This window comes from Parus major, chromosome 2, assembly GCF_001522545.3.
Source record: "Parus major isolate Abel chromosome 2, Parus_major1.1, whole genome shotgun sequence".
Classification (NCBI taxonomy): Eukaryota; Metazoa; Chordata; class Aves; order Passeriformes; family Paridae; genus Parus; species Parus major.
In genome coordinates this window covers 37,942,439-37,957,854 of record NC_031769.1, presented here as the reverse complement: position 1 = coordinate 37,957,854, position 15,416 = coordinate 37,942,439, and the positions used below count along the sequence as shown (strand labels likewise).

At 36.5% G+C, this 15,416-nt stretch overlaps 1 protein-coding gene across 4 annotated transcripts in view; it reads left to right on the top strand.

Moving 5' to 3' along the window:
• The window catches only part of THRB (thyroid hormone receptor beta), a 108,246-nt gene that overhangs the window by 57,960 nt on the left and 34,870 nt on the right, over positions 1–15,416 (top strand). For 3 of the 4 annotated variants that reach the window (XM_015619621.1, XM_033511903.1, XM_015619622.3), the window contains exon 2: positions 396–460. In XM_015619621.1, the coding sequence (XP_015475107.1) occupies positions 454–460 (7 nt within the window). In that variant the 5' untranslated portion in view covers positions 396–453. Of the gene's footprint in view, positions 1–395; positions 461–13,425; positions 13,899–15,416 lie in introns of those variants that run through there. The other variant, XM_033511902.1, reaches the window with a different exon arrangement.

The window sequence follows — 15,416 nt, the reverse complement described above, 5'->3', positions numbered from 1 at the left end:
AATGGGCATATATCATTAGAAACTGCAAAGTAGAAACCAGTTACCTCCTAAAGTCACATACGAGACTTAGAGGAACTTATGCAAAAAAATTATGGAAAGAATTCCATGAAGTGGGCAGAAGCTTTTTTTTTCAGCATCAGTAGCCACAAGCCTTAGACATTGCTTCCAAGTCCCTGTTAACCACAGCCCCTCCAGCTTACCATGTTTTGGACCTGATTTACATTTGTTATCTCATGTAGCTAAGGAAAGTGCTTTGAATTTAATGCGTTAAGCCATCAGACATGGACCATGCTATTCAAGATCCAGAAGGTTCTGTCTTGGTTAAATGCCAATGATATTCTGCAGACAAACATTTATGAACATATTACATCGGGTTTTTTCCTTCTTTTTGGCAGGTGACATTGGTGACAGAAGAAGGACAAGAATGATTACATATCCATAACTCCCAGCAGTATGTCAGGTAATCATATTTAATAAGAACATCTTTGCAATATTTCTTGCCTTTCTGGAGTGATTATTGCTAAATATTTATTGAAAAATGCTTCTTTAACTTTCTTCATTTCTTCTTAATGCTTCTTAATTTCTGAGTTCATTGGTGCTGGGAATGGAAATCTTTTCTCCACCCAGATCATAGAGACGTGGGACACATAGGAATCTTCCCCAACACTTTTGAAACTTTCATTGTCCTTGGTTTGCCTTCCAGAACCTAGTTGTGTTTTGTTTGGAATGCACATTCCAACTTCAGCCTTCCTATTGAGGCTGCCAGCACAGGGACGGTTTCAGCTCCTGGTCTAAGTTATTTTGTAACATGGACATACCCCTGAGCTTCAAATGAGACAGTCAAACTTATTTTACATAGGTTGCCAAGTGCACTTCAGAGAATTATTGACTAGGTCTGCAAGTGGGCTGAAGATCCAGAGTTGACATGACCATTAACCATTTTAAGCCTGCTTAACCATCTTATCCCTGCCAGTTGCAAAGCATCTGAAGGTTACACATAATTTAGCTGTGTCAGAACCCCCCATGTATCTAATCCCAGAACAGAGTGTCTAGAAAGACATGCTTATTATGTGGAGGTGATGTAGAAGGCCAAAGAATTTCAGACTTCCAGAATTTGTTTTAGTATTCATCAATTTGCCTGAGTAAATGTTCTATTGATACTGTTTGTCAATGTGTATATCAAGAGCCAAATGCATAAATAGGACTTTTTAAAAACCTGGAAAATACAGGATGTGCTACATAGGAAAAATCATCACTAACAAGACTGTATTCCTGTATTGGTGTTCTGCCCAAGGAACACTTTATTTTTACTTGACTATGCAGATGAATTTGTTTTTCCTTCTTCCTAGAAGGCTCCCATCCATTTGTACTGGCCAGCAAGGGGTAACAGCTGCATTCACAAAGATGGTCTTCTGACTTTAGGTTTCTAGATAAGAGGTAGAGGGTAGAATTCATGGGAAGAAACAAAGTATTATGTAAATACTTGCTTTCAGAGTAAAATGTATTATTTGATAATATGAAAAGGTATGTCTTTTTATGGTTTCTTTGCTAACCATGGAAGCAGAGACAAATATAAGAAGGAAGCAGAGAGTGTTGAGGCATTTTGTGGAATGAAGTGGAATACTGATCCCTGTTTGGTGTGCCAGGCTCTTAGCATCACTGCCACATGAAGATTGGGAAGGAGTTACTGTCCTTAGGCTGCATTGGCAGGCCCTGCTAGAGTAGTTTTGCGTTGTCCTGCAGGCATTCTGAGCATGGTGATTTCATTTGGCAAATACTTGTTTTGGAAGAATTTAAAGCACTGGCATGCAGCTTTGTCTCTTCTAGCTCTCTGTTGTGCTCTCCCTTGTCTCATGCTAAACTGTGTTTTATGGCATTTTACTACAGGGCTTGACATTGCTGTGGCTTTGGAGGGAGCAGTTAACAGCTTCTGCTGTGTGATGGCAAGAGATGAGGAAGGAAACGCAGTGTACCCACTTTATCCTCATCTTATCTGTTGTGGCTTCCTGTGGAGGGTGGGTTTGTGGAGATTTTCCACTAGCACTCTAATCAGTCCTGTCTCCCTGGACTTGACCCTGGCAGGGCAGCTCTGCTAAGCTCAGAGAAACACCAAGCCTAATTGGAAGGACCTACATTTTCTGCATTTCTTTTGACAGAAGTCGTCATAACAAAATGTGCAAAGAAAATTATCATCAAGGGAAAAAAAAAGAAAAAGGTTGAGATGGAGATGACTGTTTGTACAGCTGTAGATGTCCAGCACTTTTCTTTATGAGCAGTTCATATTTTCTGTTTCTGATTATAGGAATGACATTCCCTACATGAGTGTAAATGTGAAGACAAGCATGGATGCAGTGAAAATCTTTGAAATGCTATAAAAACTTCATAAATACCATGATCCAGAGCTAGACAAGGGTCCTTTTCTAATGAATGATAATGGAAGTTTAGATTCTGTTACTGAGTCACTGGAATATGGGAGCAGAATCTAATACAAAACCAAACCAGCTGGCTAAAATAACAGGCTGTATTATTCTGTATTTTTGATAGATAATTCCTCTCCCCATATGTTATGTTTCTACTGCAGTATGTATTTTCCACTTGTAGGCACTGCCTGAAAGCCTTCAGGTTCTAGTGCAATCTAGAGAAATTGTAGAATTTGACCTTGACAGTAAAGCCAGGTTTTAGTACATTTGCATTTTCCATAAGAAAAATATTTTGAATCTTTTGACATCTCATCTTTAAAAATACATATTGATGTCATTATTTTATGTCCTTATAGCTTTTAATAGAGTTTTAATAGAGAGGTTCTAGTTTGCCAAAATTATTTTGGAAATTTCGAAGTTATGAGCATTATGGAAGGATTTCAGAGTTATAGAAGTCCTTACTTAGAAGTTAATAAAATTAAAAATCAAAAGCAGAGTGAATGTATGAGGTAAAATATCTGCATGCAAAAAAGCTAGACTGAAACACAAATATTAAATTAGTGAAATCAAAGCTACTCTTCCTTTTCCTGAGAATGCAGTCAGAGTTCACCCAGCAATACAGACAGAGTTATTGAACAAACTAATATTGGGTTTTTGATGTCCTAAGAAGCAGTCAAGTGAAAAGCTGGACCTGCAGGGTTTGTAGACAATTTTTATCAGTTTGCCTTTGCAACTCTGCCAGTTGTAGGTGTCAAGACTTTCCTAACCAGTTTTTTTTTTTACAACTAGCATAGATGATGACCAAACATTGATATAAAGGGATGCTTCAGGAGAAGTGGACATAGTATGTCTTTGAGTATTATGTCTGAGATAGATGCATTCTGTTCTCATTAACTGAACCTTGGTAAAGTAAATAGTTTTCAGATGAGCCATCACACACTTAAATGCAAAAAAGTAAATCTGAAAGTTTAGCTTTTCTGTTTTGAAACATTTTTTAATTAAACGTGGGTTGTCTTCTGTAGAATCACAGAATGGCTTGGGTCAGAAAGAACCTTTAAAAGTGTTCTTGTCCAGCCCCCTGCAATGAGCCTTGACATCTTCAACTAGATGAGGTTTCTCAGATGGCCATCCAGCCTGATGTGAGTGTTACCAGGGCTGGGGTGCCCCTCCCCTGGGCAATTAGTTGCAATATTTTAACACCTTCATTGTGAAAACCTTCTTCCTTATGTCTAACATAAATTGACCCTCTTTCAGCTTAAAAAAATTACCCCTTGTCCTGTTGCAAGAGGCTAAATATTTGTCCCCATCTTTCTTATAGTCCTCCTTCAGGTACTTAAAAGCCACAAAAAAGTCTCCCCAGAGCTTCCTCTCTTCAAGGCTGAACAGTTTCAACTTTTTCAAGCTTTTGTTATAGGAGAGGTGTTTGATCCCTGTGTTCATCTTAGTGGCCTTCCTTTGGACTCGCAGATCTATGTCCTTCCTGTTCTGAGGACCCCAGAGCTGGATGCTGCAGGTGGGATCTCATGAGAGAGGAATAGAGGGGCAGAATCTCCTTCCTTGCTCTGGTGACCACACTACTTTGGATGCAGCCCATGGTATGATTTGTCTTCTGGGCTGCAACAACAGTTCATCAGCAGTTTTACAGTTGACACCAACAATTGCTGTCCACAGAGTAATTTTTGAGAAAAAAAAAACTTCATCAGCATTATAAAATTAGCACTATCTTAGCAATAAAGCGAGTTCTTTCATGTGCATACATTTGCACAATAGAATAGTAATATTATTTTCTCACTGAGAAAATAGTACTTCCAAATTAATAAATATGTAAAATAATTTTAAAAGTTTTTTTCTATTTTAACACTGTAATTAAGCTTCTGGTTTAGCATCACTATTCACTTGGCCATAGCTATCACTGGAGGCTTCCTTCTGAATATTTGCTCCCAAAATATAGGACAAACCTTGAGTCATATTTTCATCCTATTTTATTTACTAGAGTGAAAACTAAACAGGAAATTCAAGAATGGTTTTTAAAATCTAGAAAATAGTGTTTGTAGAATTCAGTAAATCTCATAATTTTTTCCTTCATGGCAGATAAAGTGAGAAAGTAAAGAGTGTAATAGTGGTTCCAGTAAAAACTGCAGCAGTTCTTTCACTGATTTCAGTAAGGCTGGGGTTTTGCTCTGCTTTTACTTGGAAGCTTCAAAATCAACTCAGTCATTGTGCTTCTACTCAAATATCCACACTGTTCTATTTGGTAATGACTATAAAGTTAGATCAAGATAGGAATTATAATAAAATTAAGTGCTTACATTGGGGAATATAATTTAAATGTCATAAATGCATATTTTCAGTAAGTAGAATTTAATATGCAACGTTTCTTGAAACAGGTTCCTCATTTGGAGAAGAAAATTAATCAGCTTTCGTGCAACAAATCCATTTGAAAGCCAGTGTCTCCAAGGGTGTTGCACGTAGTTTCCAAGAACTGGGAAAAGTAATAGAATAGGAAAGGTACCACATTTTCTTCATGAGTCTTTTCACTGTAATGCTCATTACCCTGTAAGCTTGACATTAATTCAGGTGGAGAACAGTTTATTGTTTTACGTCAGCTGAGAAATTATTTCTCTTGAATTTCTATACTGATTTTCCTAGGATAATTTAATTTGACATACATCACTGTCTGACACTTCCTTGCCTGCCAGACCATGATAAAATCCAACTAACTCAAGTGTATTATTTCTTTTAAGTAATGGACTTTTTAGGAGGGCAGTAAATACTTTAATATAAGGTTTTGTTATGCCAGGATTCAGCAGCTTTGTAATGATCTTTTGGGGATTTTCAAAAGGTTAACAAGATTTATATTGTGGGATGTTTTTGCATGAAGCTATGAATCACTCCATGATGGCTCTTATTACTTAGAAGCGTATTTCTGAATATGCAGTTAAAAATATCACACTTGCTAAGTTCTAGGTTACAGACACTGGGTTAATTTTACCTTTATTTTTTTTTGTTCAAAATTTAATATTTTTGAAAGTGCTTTGTAAAAGTGCTATATAAATACAAAAGTAAAGTAGTCCAGGAGACTTTTTGCAATGTTTCAAATTTTATGCAATTCTTTAATATATTGTGTTTTCTTTCCAACTTATGAATACCTGCTGTTTTTTTCACAAAAGATGACACACTAAAAAAAGAAAAAAGGGAGGGATATGATTACATTTCACAAAGAACAGGGAGAAAAAGTTGGGGTTTTTTTTGTAGTAGCAGTATTTTTTTAGTTTTGTAGCATTTGCTAGTAATTTTAAGTACATTTCATTATGTTAATGCTGATATGTTTTTTTCTATTTTGTTTTTAATGATCTAACAGTATGTTTAGTCTCTTTCTATAGTAGTTTTAAGCCAGACCTGTTTCTGTGGTTAACTCATTTTTCTGATAGTTATTTCTGGTGGGAGCAGACTGTTGTGTTTGAAATTTTGAGTGTAATTCTTAGACTGTGCAGCTGTGTTTCACTACTGGCATCAGGTTAGGAGGACTGCAAAGTGTTGTCAATGTAAAACATACTTGTTCATTTTGCAGGCAAGAAGCTTTTAGAGTAGTTATTTAGAAGGAGTAAAATGTCCTTCTGTTTTTCCTAAGTCTTCTCCAATAACCTATAAAATAAAGCTCTTGGCTCTGCTTACCAATAGGAGTTGCAGTCTGCCATTTTATGATCTTCAAAAGCTGACCACAGCTGCTGTTTAGTTCTAATAACTGTATGTCAGAGCAATGAGCTTACAATGCTTGTCCTTGCTATTGATCCCTATACAGAGGTTCTATAGAAGGGACTGTTTTTTTTTGTGAAAAAAATTTTTGTAAAGCTGTGGGTAAACTGTGGGATCAATCCAATCAGGCATTTTCCAGTTATTTCCATATAAAAATACCTTTTACATTCACTAAATGCACTTCTCATTATGTTCTTTAAAAGCATCAGATTTGCTAGAGTGCTTATTGTAAAAGAAGACAAATATTTAAGGAAATGTATAAATGTTGCTGTACACAAACATCTTTCACTATTGCTTTGTTGTGTTTCTGAAAATGCTTTAGACCTGTACCGAGCTTGAATTTATTTGAAGTTAAAATAATTCTCTCCTCACATCCAAGTTTGTCTTTCTTTCTGAAGAAGCTTAGAATGCATTGTTTGTGCAAAATTTGTTTGTTTACCTTTTTTTGTCTTTAACAAATTACATATTTGTCAAGACTGCTAGCTTAGTACCTTTGTTTGTTTTACCTGGCCATTACTCAAACCTCAGTCCTTCACTGGGAGGTGTTATTTCAAGATACTGGCTATCTCTGTAAGCTGTTTTAGAAACAAAATAACTTAAACTGTTTCACCACTTTGAAAAAAGAAAGAGCTTCAATTATGTGCATGTATCCCCAATATTTTGTTAGCAAGCAGCAGCCAAATATGCTGTCCACTCCCCAGTGGAAAGAAGTGGAAGGTCTAATGGGAGGTTACAGGCAGACTATGTGAGTTTGATTTGAAAGCTCATGAGGAAAATAATATTCAAATCAGGATTTTAGAAAAAGGTAGCAGTGATCTGAAGTGATTTGTGGAAGTAGTTTGAGTGATTTCCTAAATGGTTTCACTGTAACTTACTCATTTTTAAAGATCTGGTTTATGTATTTTGAGCCATATTCTGAAAATGGTGTTTGTCTTCTCCCATTTATTTTAGTAGGTTCCCAGGCATTACAAGAACTATCTAACACAACATGAAGAGAGTAAACATCCATTAACATTCCCGTATTCACACAAACAGCAGTCTGCAAAATGAGCCCTGGAGAGGTGGATTGCTGTCTGTGGGGAATTAAATCAATGTTGTTTTAAAACAAACAGAGGGAGGTGGTTCTGCACATGAAGAAACAGAGACTGGGATTTCTTGCCAGAGAGTGCTGTGAATACAAGAAATGTGCACAAGAGTAGACTGGGCTGTAGTTCAAAGAGAGATCCATTGGGTATTGCTACATTTTAGAAAGGCCACAAGGGCTCAGGCAGTCCCTTGGGCTGAGGAGTAGCTGTGTATTGAGATACTCTTGGTGAGAACTCTCATATGTGCTTGCTTTTTTCTTTCTCTTCTCTGGGTATCCACTTATGACTCCTGTTGGAGAACAGCAGCCAGGTGAGCCCTATGGTTCAGGTATAGCTTCTTCTCAGAAAAACTCATTCCCATGTGTCATGCAGAACTATGAGAGGGAAGAATGCATTTAGCATCTATGTGGCTGTACTGGTTAGCACCACCGTTCTAGTTCCATGATGTGTCCTGGTATTTTGCTGCGTTTCCCTATATAGCTTTGTTCATTCATTTTTTTTTGTGAGTTTGTTTTATCTGTAGCTGCTACAAGATTTTATATTGGTCTATACTATTCCTGTTCATCTCTCAAAGGATGGATTTTCAGAGAGCTCTTTATATACCAAAACCCTGAACTCTGAACCATTTGCTTTTCTGTGCTCAGAACCTGCCTCTGATTAACTTACAGATGAACTTTTGTGTTCTTCTGGGTGTTCTTTTTCTCTGATTAATTTTTATCTTGTTTAGAAATTTGAGCATAATGTCAACCCCAGTTCTTGATATGTGTAATATTACTTTAAAAGTTAATGGACATTTAGTGTGTTTTTAAAAAGTGCACTGATTCACAGAGAATTTCATTAATATATATCAAGAACAAGGATAAAGATATTGCACTGTTTATTACAAGTTTCCTAATATTGCCTTTTCTTACACATTAGAAACTGTTTACAAAGTTTATTGTAATTATTGGCGTGTTCATCTTTCATGGTGATTTAACACTTGTCCAAAAGATTGTAAATATTGAAATTTAATCTTGAAATCCATATTCTAAATGTAATATTTAAATATTTTATAATATTGCCACTGCTAAAGCAAGTAGCAGGACAACAGTCCTGGATTAAATAACCCTGGCTGTTTACTTCCACAAACACACACATATGCACATGTTTCTGAAATACTGAAAACCACCTAATGGTTTCAGTAGACATTGCTAGTTCCACCTGCTACAGTTCCTTTCAGTCTACAATTTTTTTCTTATAGGCACTGTAATTTTTATATTTTTAAAATTTAGGAAAGAAAACACACGTTCTCAAAGGTTTTATTTAGCACCTTTACAGAGGCAGAATTTGCATATTTAAGAAGAGTCTGGCTAGTCTGTGTGAGCTGGGCTCCATCCTTCTGCTTATTCAGTGATCATATGAGCCTAGTTTAAAAGTTGTGAAACTCGATTGTGAAGTGTTTGCCTCTTTTTTAAGGGAGCGTAAGGAGAAAATTCTGTGCTTTTTTTGAGGAGAAAATGGAGGGGTGGGAGAGAAAAGAGGAAGAGGAGAGAAGAAGCAAAATAAATTAGAGAAAAATAAAGTGCTGTGAACTGACAGCAAGATTAATGAGAAGAAATGAAACCTTAGACTTGTCTTGCACAGATGGTTTTGTCTTTCCCAGCACAAACACACATGAAAACTTTATGTCCTTTTACTTATAGTTACTTAGTGTGGTTTAAAATGCTGGAACAAAGTATGAATCAGGTGTTAACTTTACTGGGGACATGTCCTTTAATTGTAGCTTGGTTTCTTTTTTTCTTTTTTTCTCTCATCAAGTCATCAACTAAAAATCCTTTAGTGTTATTTGACTGGGTCCATACAAAGCTAGGCTGCTTCATCAACCTACTGTGCACCCCTCAGTCCTAATCCTGATTACATTTGCCTTAGTTGATCTCTCTGAAGCCAACCCACTTCAGTGTCCTTATATGCTTGCACACTTCAATGGAAAAACAAAAAAAACCCCAAACAAGTACAGTGCTTTTGTCTTTGCTGCTCTTTTTTTTCAGTAAACCTCAAATATCCAAAAAGCAAAACTTTATTATGTACGTTTTGCAATCAAGTAAGTAAATGACAGTTCAGAGATCTCTTAAGATGCATTCCTACTTGCCACTATTTTGATCAGCTGCAAATTGAAATACTGTATAGAGAGAAATTTCAGTGGCAATTCTGCTGTGAGCAGTTTTGGAAGGTAAAATAACTTTTTGTTGTTAGAGGAAGTCTCGTTGTAACTGGGAAAACAGCAATCCTCTGAAAGCCCAGAACTGTTAATTTACCTTTTGCCTAAGTGACAGCCTGTTGCTGAGGGTGAAAAATAAATGTTTGCACTCCCCCAAAAAGTGTGAGCAATTGTAGTCAGTCTCTGAGGAGTAGGGACTGATTGCCTGTGTGGTCACAGTAGCTTTCATCACCTATGGATCTAGCTGTTAACTGGAGCTACTGTGGTATAAAGCAGTAATAGTAATAATGGTAATGCAAATCCAGCCTTGATTGCAACAGGGCAGATCTCAAGCAAGGAAAATTAGTGTAGCTCTCAGGTCACAGCAGTGGGAAGTTAATGCAGTGCCTCTAAGGTTGTTGTGAGCATGGGGAAGAGGCACTCTTTCAGGTGGTTTTTGTCCTATTTTGTGCTCTCTGAGTTTTTATCAGGATTAGAGTTCAGGGTTAGTATACAGCTCATTCCAGCAGGAAGCACTGTCCTCCTGGCTGGCTGGCCACCAACTTCCATCTTTCTGGAGAAACAACTTAATGCCTCTCTCCACTTGAGTTGTACTAAAAATGGGAGAGCTTTTTATATCTTGTTCTTTTGATCGCTGAAGGCAGATATTAGTAGAGAATTGGGAAAAGAACCCATATAATTGCGATGAAAAATGGATTGTTCCATATTTTTTTATAGTCCTTTATATACTGACATTCAGATAACACTGCATGTCTGAGAACAGGCCAACCCATTAAGGAGTATTTGCTTTGGCCTGTAATAAAAGAATTCTGGTTATCCTTTTAGTTAAAGCTTAATGGGCAGTTCATCTGCTAAAACCTTTCTCCTTCTATAAAAACAAAGTTCCCTTTAAAAAAACCTTCTGATGGGAGCTTGAGGAAATCTTTTGACCTGTTGACTGCTGGGATGCCTGTTATTTCTACAATGTGCATTTTGAAATTGCTTGATGATTCTTTGATGAGAAGAGCTCTGGCTCAGCTTGTTAGTCCCTCTTAACTCTGAAGCAGGGCCTGTGGTTTTAGTCATGGTTCAACCCAGTAGGCTGTACTGCTTCCTGCCTTGATTATAGACATTTTAACAGTAGCTAAAGGGAGAGAGAGATGCTTCTCCTACAAGGAGTGGAGACAAAATTACATTACCATCCTTTATCAAAGATTTTGGGTTGACAAGACCAAGAGCAGATGCAGGAGATTTCAACTGTGCTTTTCGTTAAAAAATTTTAAAAATAATTTTTTTAAAAAAATTTAGAAATACTTTGAGAAATTTAGGCAGTATATCTTAAAACCAATGGAGTAGAATAAATAATGTAGTCCTGTCATGAAACTAATTTAATGTTATAATAAGATGAATGGCAATTTAAGACATAAACATATGCTGGGAAACAGTATATAAAGTGCAAGAAAAGGACACAAAATATATGAGCCCTCAGTGGTAGTTCCTTGCAATTTAATCTTTGACTAGCAAAACTTGAATATGAAATTCAGCCCCTGGTGACTGAGGAGAATTTGTGAAATAAAATGGAAACTTGTAAAAATAAATTAATTGTAGCTAACATGGCAGACAAAATAGTGAGACAAATTTCAGAGGGAACTAAAGGGAAAGGAGAGATATGGCTTCTTGATGTTTGGCTAGCCTTGGTAAACTCTGCTTGGGTAAATTCCAAATGATGGAAACTGTAATAGAATCAATTTCTCCTCATAGTTTAAATGTGTGTATAATCATATTTCAACGTCCCACAGATGCTTTGCAAACAAAGAAATTGGAAAATATGTTTTGATTTTGTTCTTTAAATTATGAATGGTTTTGAAATTCCTTGTTAAAGGTGAAAATCTGTAAGCCTTGTGTAACACCCTCTCTGAATCCTAGGAGAACAGAATTTTTACCATAGTCACGAGTGTATGGATTTTAATTAAAATCAAAGGTAAGATACATCCTCATAGGCTAAAAGACAGCAAAGATAGCCCTTAATATCAAAGATAAATTTGGGGAAAGATATAGATATTTTTGCCTGATGAGGTTCAACAGCCTGGATTATGAATCTCTGATCTTGAGGATTAATAGCAAGACCTGAGTAACTGAGGATATATAACTGACTTTTGTAAACAAGATCAAGAATTTTGTTGCATCACTGTCCTGCTCAAGGAGCTAATAAAGCATGGATCTATTTATGAGTGTATTATAGAAATGCCTATATTTTTAATATATATATTTCACATGCCTGACTTGCATTTTGTGAAGATGAATTATCATCCATGAAGGGAGACAATTAGGGTGTGAAGGAACTCAAGGGAGAGTAGCGTTGTACTGAACCAGGTACGCTGTTCTAGGTTGTGCAAAGTCTAGAGGAAGGGTGGGTTGTAGTGCATAGTTCCCCTTCGTGCCACAAAAAATGAGTTACCTAAGTTCAGATCTAGAGGGAAGTTCTCAGTTCCCAGAGGGTCTTACCAAAGAAATCGTATCTCTCCCTCTGAGCTTAAATTTGTGAAGTCAAGAGAATATCAGTGTTCAAATTATGAACAAAAGTTTTTTATTCCGTTCTTTTATATATTTTTTTAAATTGCCTAGTACTTCTGGGTTGCTTTCAGTATTCTATTTTAAACTGATTATCCTCCTACAGGTGATATTCTCTTGCCATATTACCTGCATTTAGAATTAGTTTTTAATTTTACTTAGAAAATCAAGTCTGAACTAAAAGCAGATCTATAAAACTAGAAGGAAGTAGATAAGGGCAAATTATGTAGGTAACTTACCTGCCCTTTGCATTGAAGTCCATGATGCCAGGTACTTTCTCAAATTTTTGTTATTCGTGTCCAGCTGAAATAGAGTAGAAGAAATGGAATTGTAGCTTCAAATGTCAAGTGAGCTTGTATTCCTAGCAGAAAAAAGGTGTTTACATCTAAAATTAAATAACATATATGTATCCTGTTATGTATACAGGAATTAACATAGGATAACAGTATTTAAAACTAACCATGATTAAGTTTTCTGAATTTGTCCTGTACTAACAATATGCCACTTAAGAGAAATCCTAAGACAAAGGATTCTGAAACAGCAATATTATGACAGATCTGGTAATTGAAATCCCAATTTACTTTGAATCCTTTTTTTCTGGAAATTAATGACTTGACATGCACTTACTTACTAATATGTTACTTTACTGAGTGAAATGTATGTAAAATTAACTCTTAGGTTGGTTAGAACAGCAGAATCTTACTATGATTAAAACTACTGTGGATATTATTCAGCAAATGTCTGGAATTTGCTATTTTCTTTATAGAAGTTAAACAGCTGTTTTGTATTTTAATTTTGTTACAAATAATACAAAATAAAATAATTTTTTTCAATACAGAATATGATCTTTGATGGATAATTTATACTGACTTAGTTTTGCTGCCCAGAAACAAAAATTGGGCTATATTAGTTTTACAAATTTGTCAGATAATGGTATCTCAGTTTCTTCTATACCAAAGAATAAGCAATGACCAATTGGATAAAATCATGCAGCTTTGGTAGTGTTCATTACCCACACTGGAGCCAAGTGTCTGTGCTCCTGTGATAAAATTAGCATCTCTGATACTCCACTGTGACCACAGGCAGAGAAAGGCAGTAGGTAGCAAAAGCGGAACTGCTAAGCATGCCCACATAAGAATGTCACACTTAGGTAACAGAGTGTCCCTCAGGTCAGCCTACGATAAGAGCAAAGTCAAACAAGGCTGAATCCTTGATGTTTTGTGTTTTAAGTATCTGAAAATTGTTCACGACCAGCCTCGACCTACAAGACCTCAAATGATCATATGAGCAAGGCAATAAATTGTGGTAACTTGCCCTGGGGCCCACGTTGTAGTTGAGATGTTGTGAAAGTTACGTCTAGTGTTAGCCTGTCCACATAGATCTGCCTGCTTTTTCAGGATTCTCAGACAGGAAAATTTTATATTCACTTTTACCGAAGGGGAACTATGGTGGCTGAATGGGCATGGCTGAAAGGTTCTGCATCGTATCAGTGCAGTCCAGTGGAGATGCGCGAGAATACCACAGCATCAAGAGAGCTGGGGAACCACTTGCATTCCAAAACTCCACACCTGAGCAAGATTTTGGCAAAGCCTACAGTTCGTAGCCCTGCAGTATTTGCCAAACATCCAGGACGTGGCCTCCTATTGTGGGACAGACTGATTCACCTTCCTGACAGAAATCAGAAATGGAATGTAGTGGGCACAGAAAATCGTGTCTGTAGGAAAAGACACTTCAAAAATTATGATATCCAGAGGAATGGACAGCAGCTTCTGCAATGTCTACATGCTTCAACTTGGACTAGTACAGTTTTACAGCCAGGCCATACAAAAGCAAACTTTCAAATCATGTCAAGTGCCCAGGAATACCAAAAAGAAGAAAAAAAGTGTAAAGGTAACTGACATTGTCATGCAGGGCACAGAAAATGCTGTATTTAGAAAAAAACAAGACAAAGCAAAACCAGGTTATGTCTTTGTTTACTGTCAGGGATTTGACCATTGGTAAAAGCATTATTATGTGGGGATGTTTTCATGCTGCCAATCTTTTTTAAATTTTTTTTCATCAGTGGTAATTGTGGTTTTTAGTTTTCTATTTAATTTAATAGCTTTGTGAAGAGCCCTTATGACAATGCGATTAGTACTTACTGGGCTTTTCTGTGTGATACCTAATACAAAATATTATCTCTTCTTTTTGAGCTTTTAAAAAACATTTGTTCCTCTCATTATGATCTTTATAAGCTGATCAAAAATCTTTTCTGAACCTGGCCTTTTTTAATACAGCATATCTTTGATATATTAAAAATGAAAAGACGAAAGAAAGCATTCTTTTCTACTTTCAGGGTGTTCAACTCTCACCTGTGACTGTGTTGTTTGCCTTCTTTCTTGTTATTAACCATACCCAGAGCCTCAGTAAGTGCATGTATAGAGCTCAAGTGGGACTTGTTGTTAGGAATATTCTCTGCCTCACTATTCAGGAGAATAAACCATTTTCTCTGGGGTAGGTTGTTTTGTTCACATCAGCACAGCATTGAAGGAATTCCTTTTAAGAATCACAGTTACTAAGGTATTAACACAAATGAAGTGCTTAAGTTATTCCTCTTTAAACTTGGATAAATAGTTCTTCATTGTTCTTTGCCTAAAAAATAATTACTTTATATTGGGAGGTGGGGATTACAAGTTGTTTTCTTTTACTTAAGTTTTGCGTCACTCCAGGAAGAGAGATTACAGTGTCAGGCAGGATATCACCTCATGAAAAAGTTAAACTGGTCTAAGTACCTGATTTCTTTAGATTTAGTTGTGCTTTACCTCAGAATGCCTCTTTGCTAACAGATGTCAGGTGTTGATCGCTTTAACGTCTTACTAAGGGCTATCAGGAGGCTACCAAACCCAGACAGTCCTATCCAGGAGCCTGCTAATTATGTTATGCCAAGCTAAATTAACCTGTTTTCTGCTTGGTTTTATTTCTGAGCAAATGAAACTTCTTAACTTGATGTTTTCATGTGAAGTTGAGGCAGGGAATGACTCAGAAAAGGTACATGTTTTAAGTATTGTCCATTACTTTCTCAAGAGATAAGCTCTATAATTAACTGATGTCTGCTAACAGGGTCTTCCAATTATGATATATGAGGAGGCTTAACAAACTGGGTTGTCTGGGTCACAGGTCTATAATTACTCTTAGTAATATTTGTTCAGGGACCATCTTAAAAGTTGTCAAAACTATTCAAGAATTTTGTTTGCCTGTTTGTTGGCCGACGTCTCAACCAGCAAACGCTTTCTGACGAGACTGGGTGCTGCCTATCCATGTCGGGAATAGTGCGAGAAGAAGCAAGCACAAACCCTGGAGGAGTCCTGATCAGAAAAGAGCAAGCTCCATTCTCTTTTCACTAAATTTATTCAAGGTGTCGAAAATATT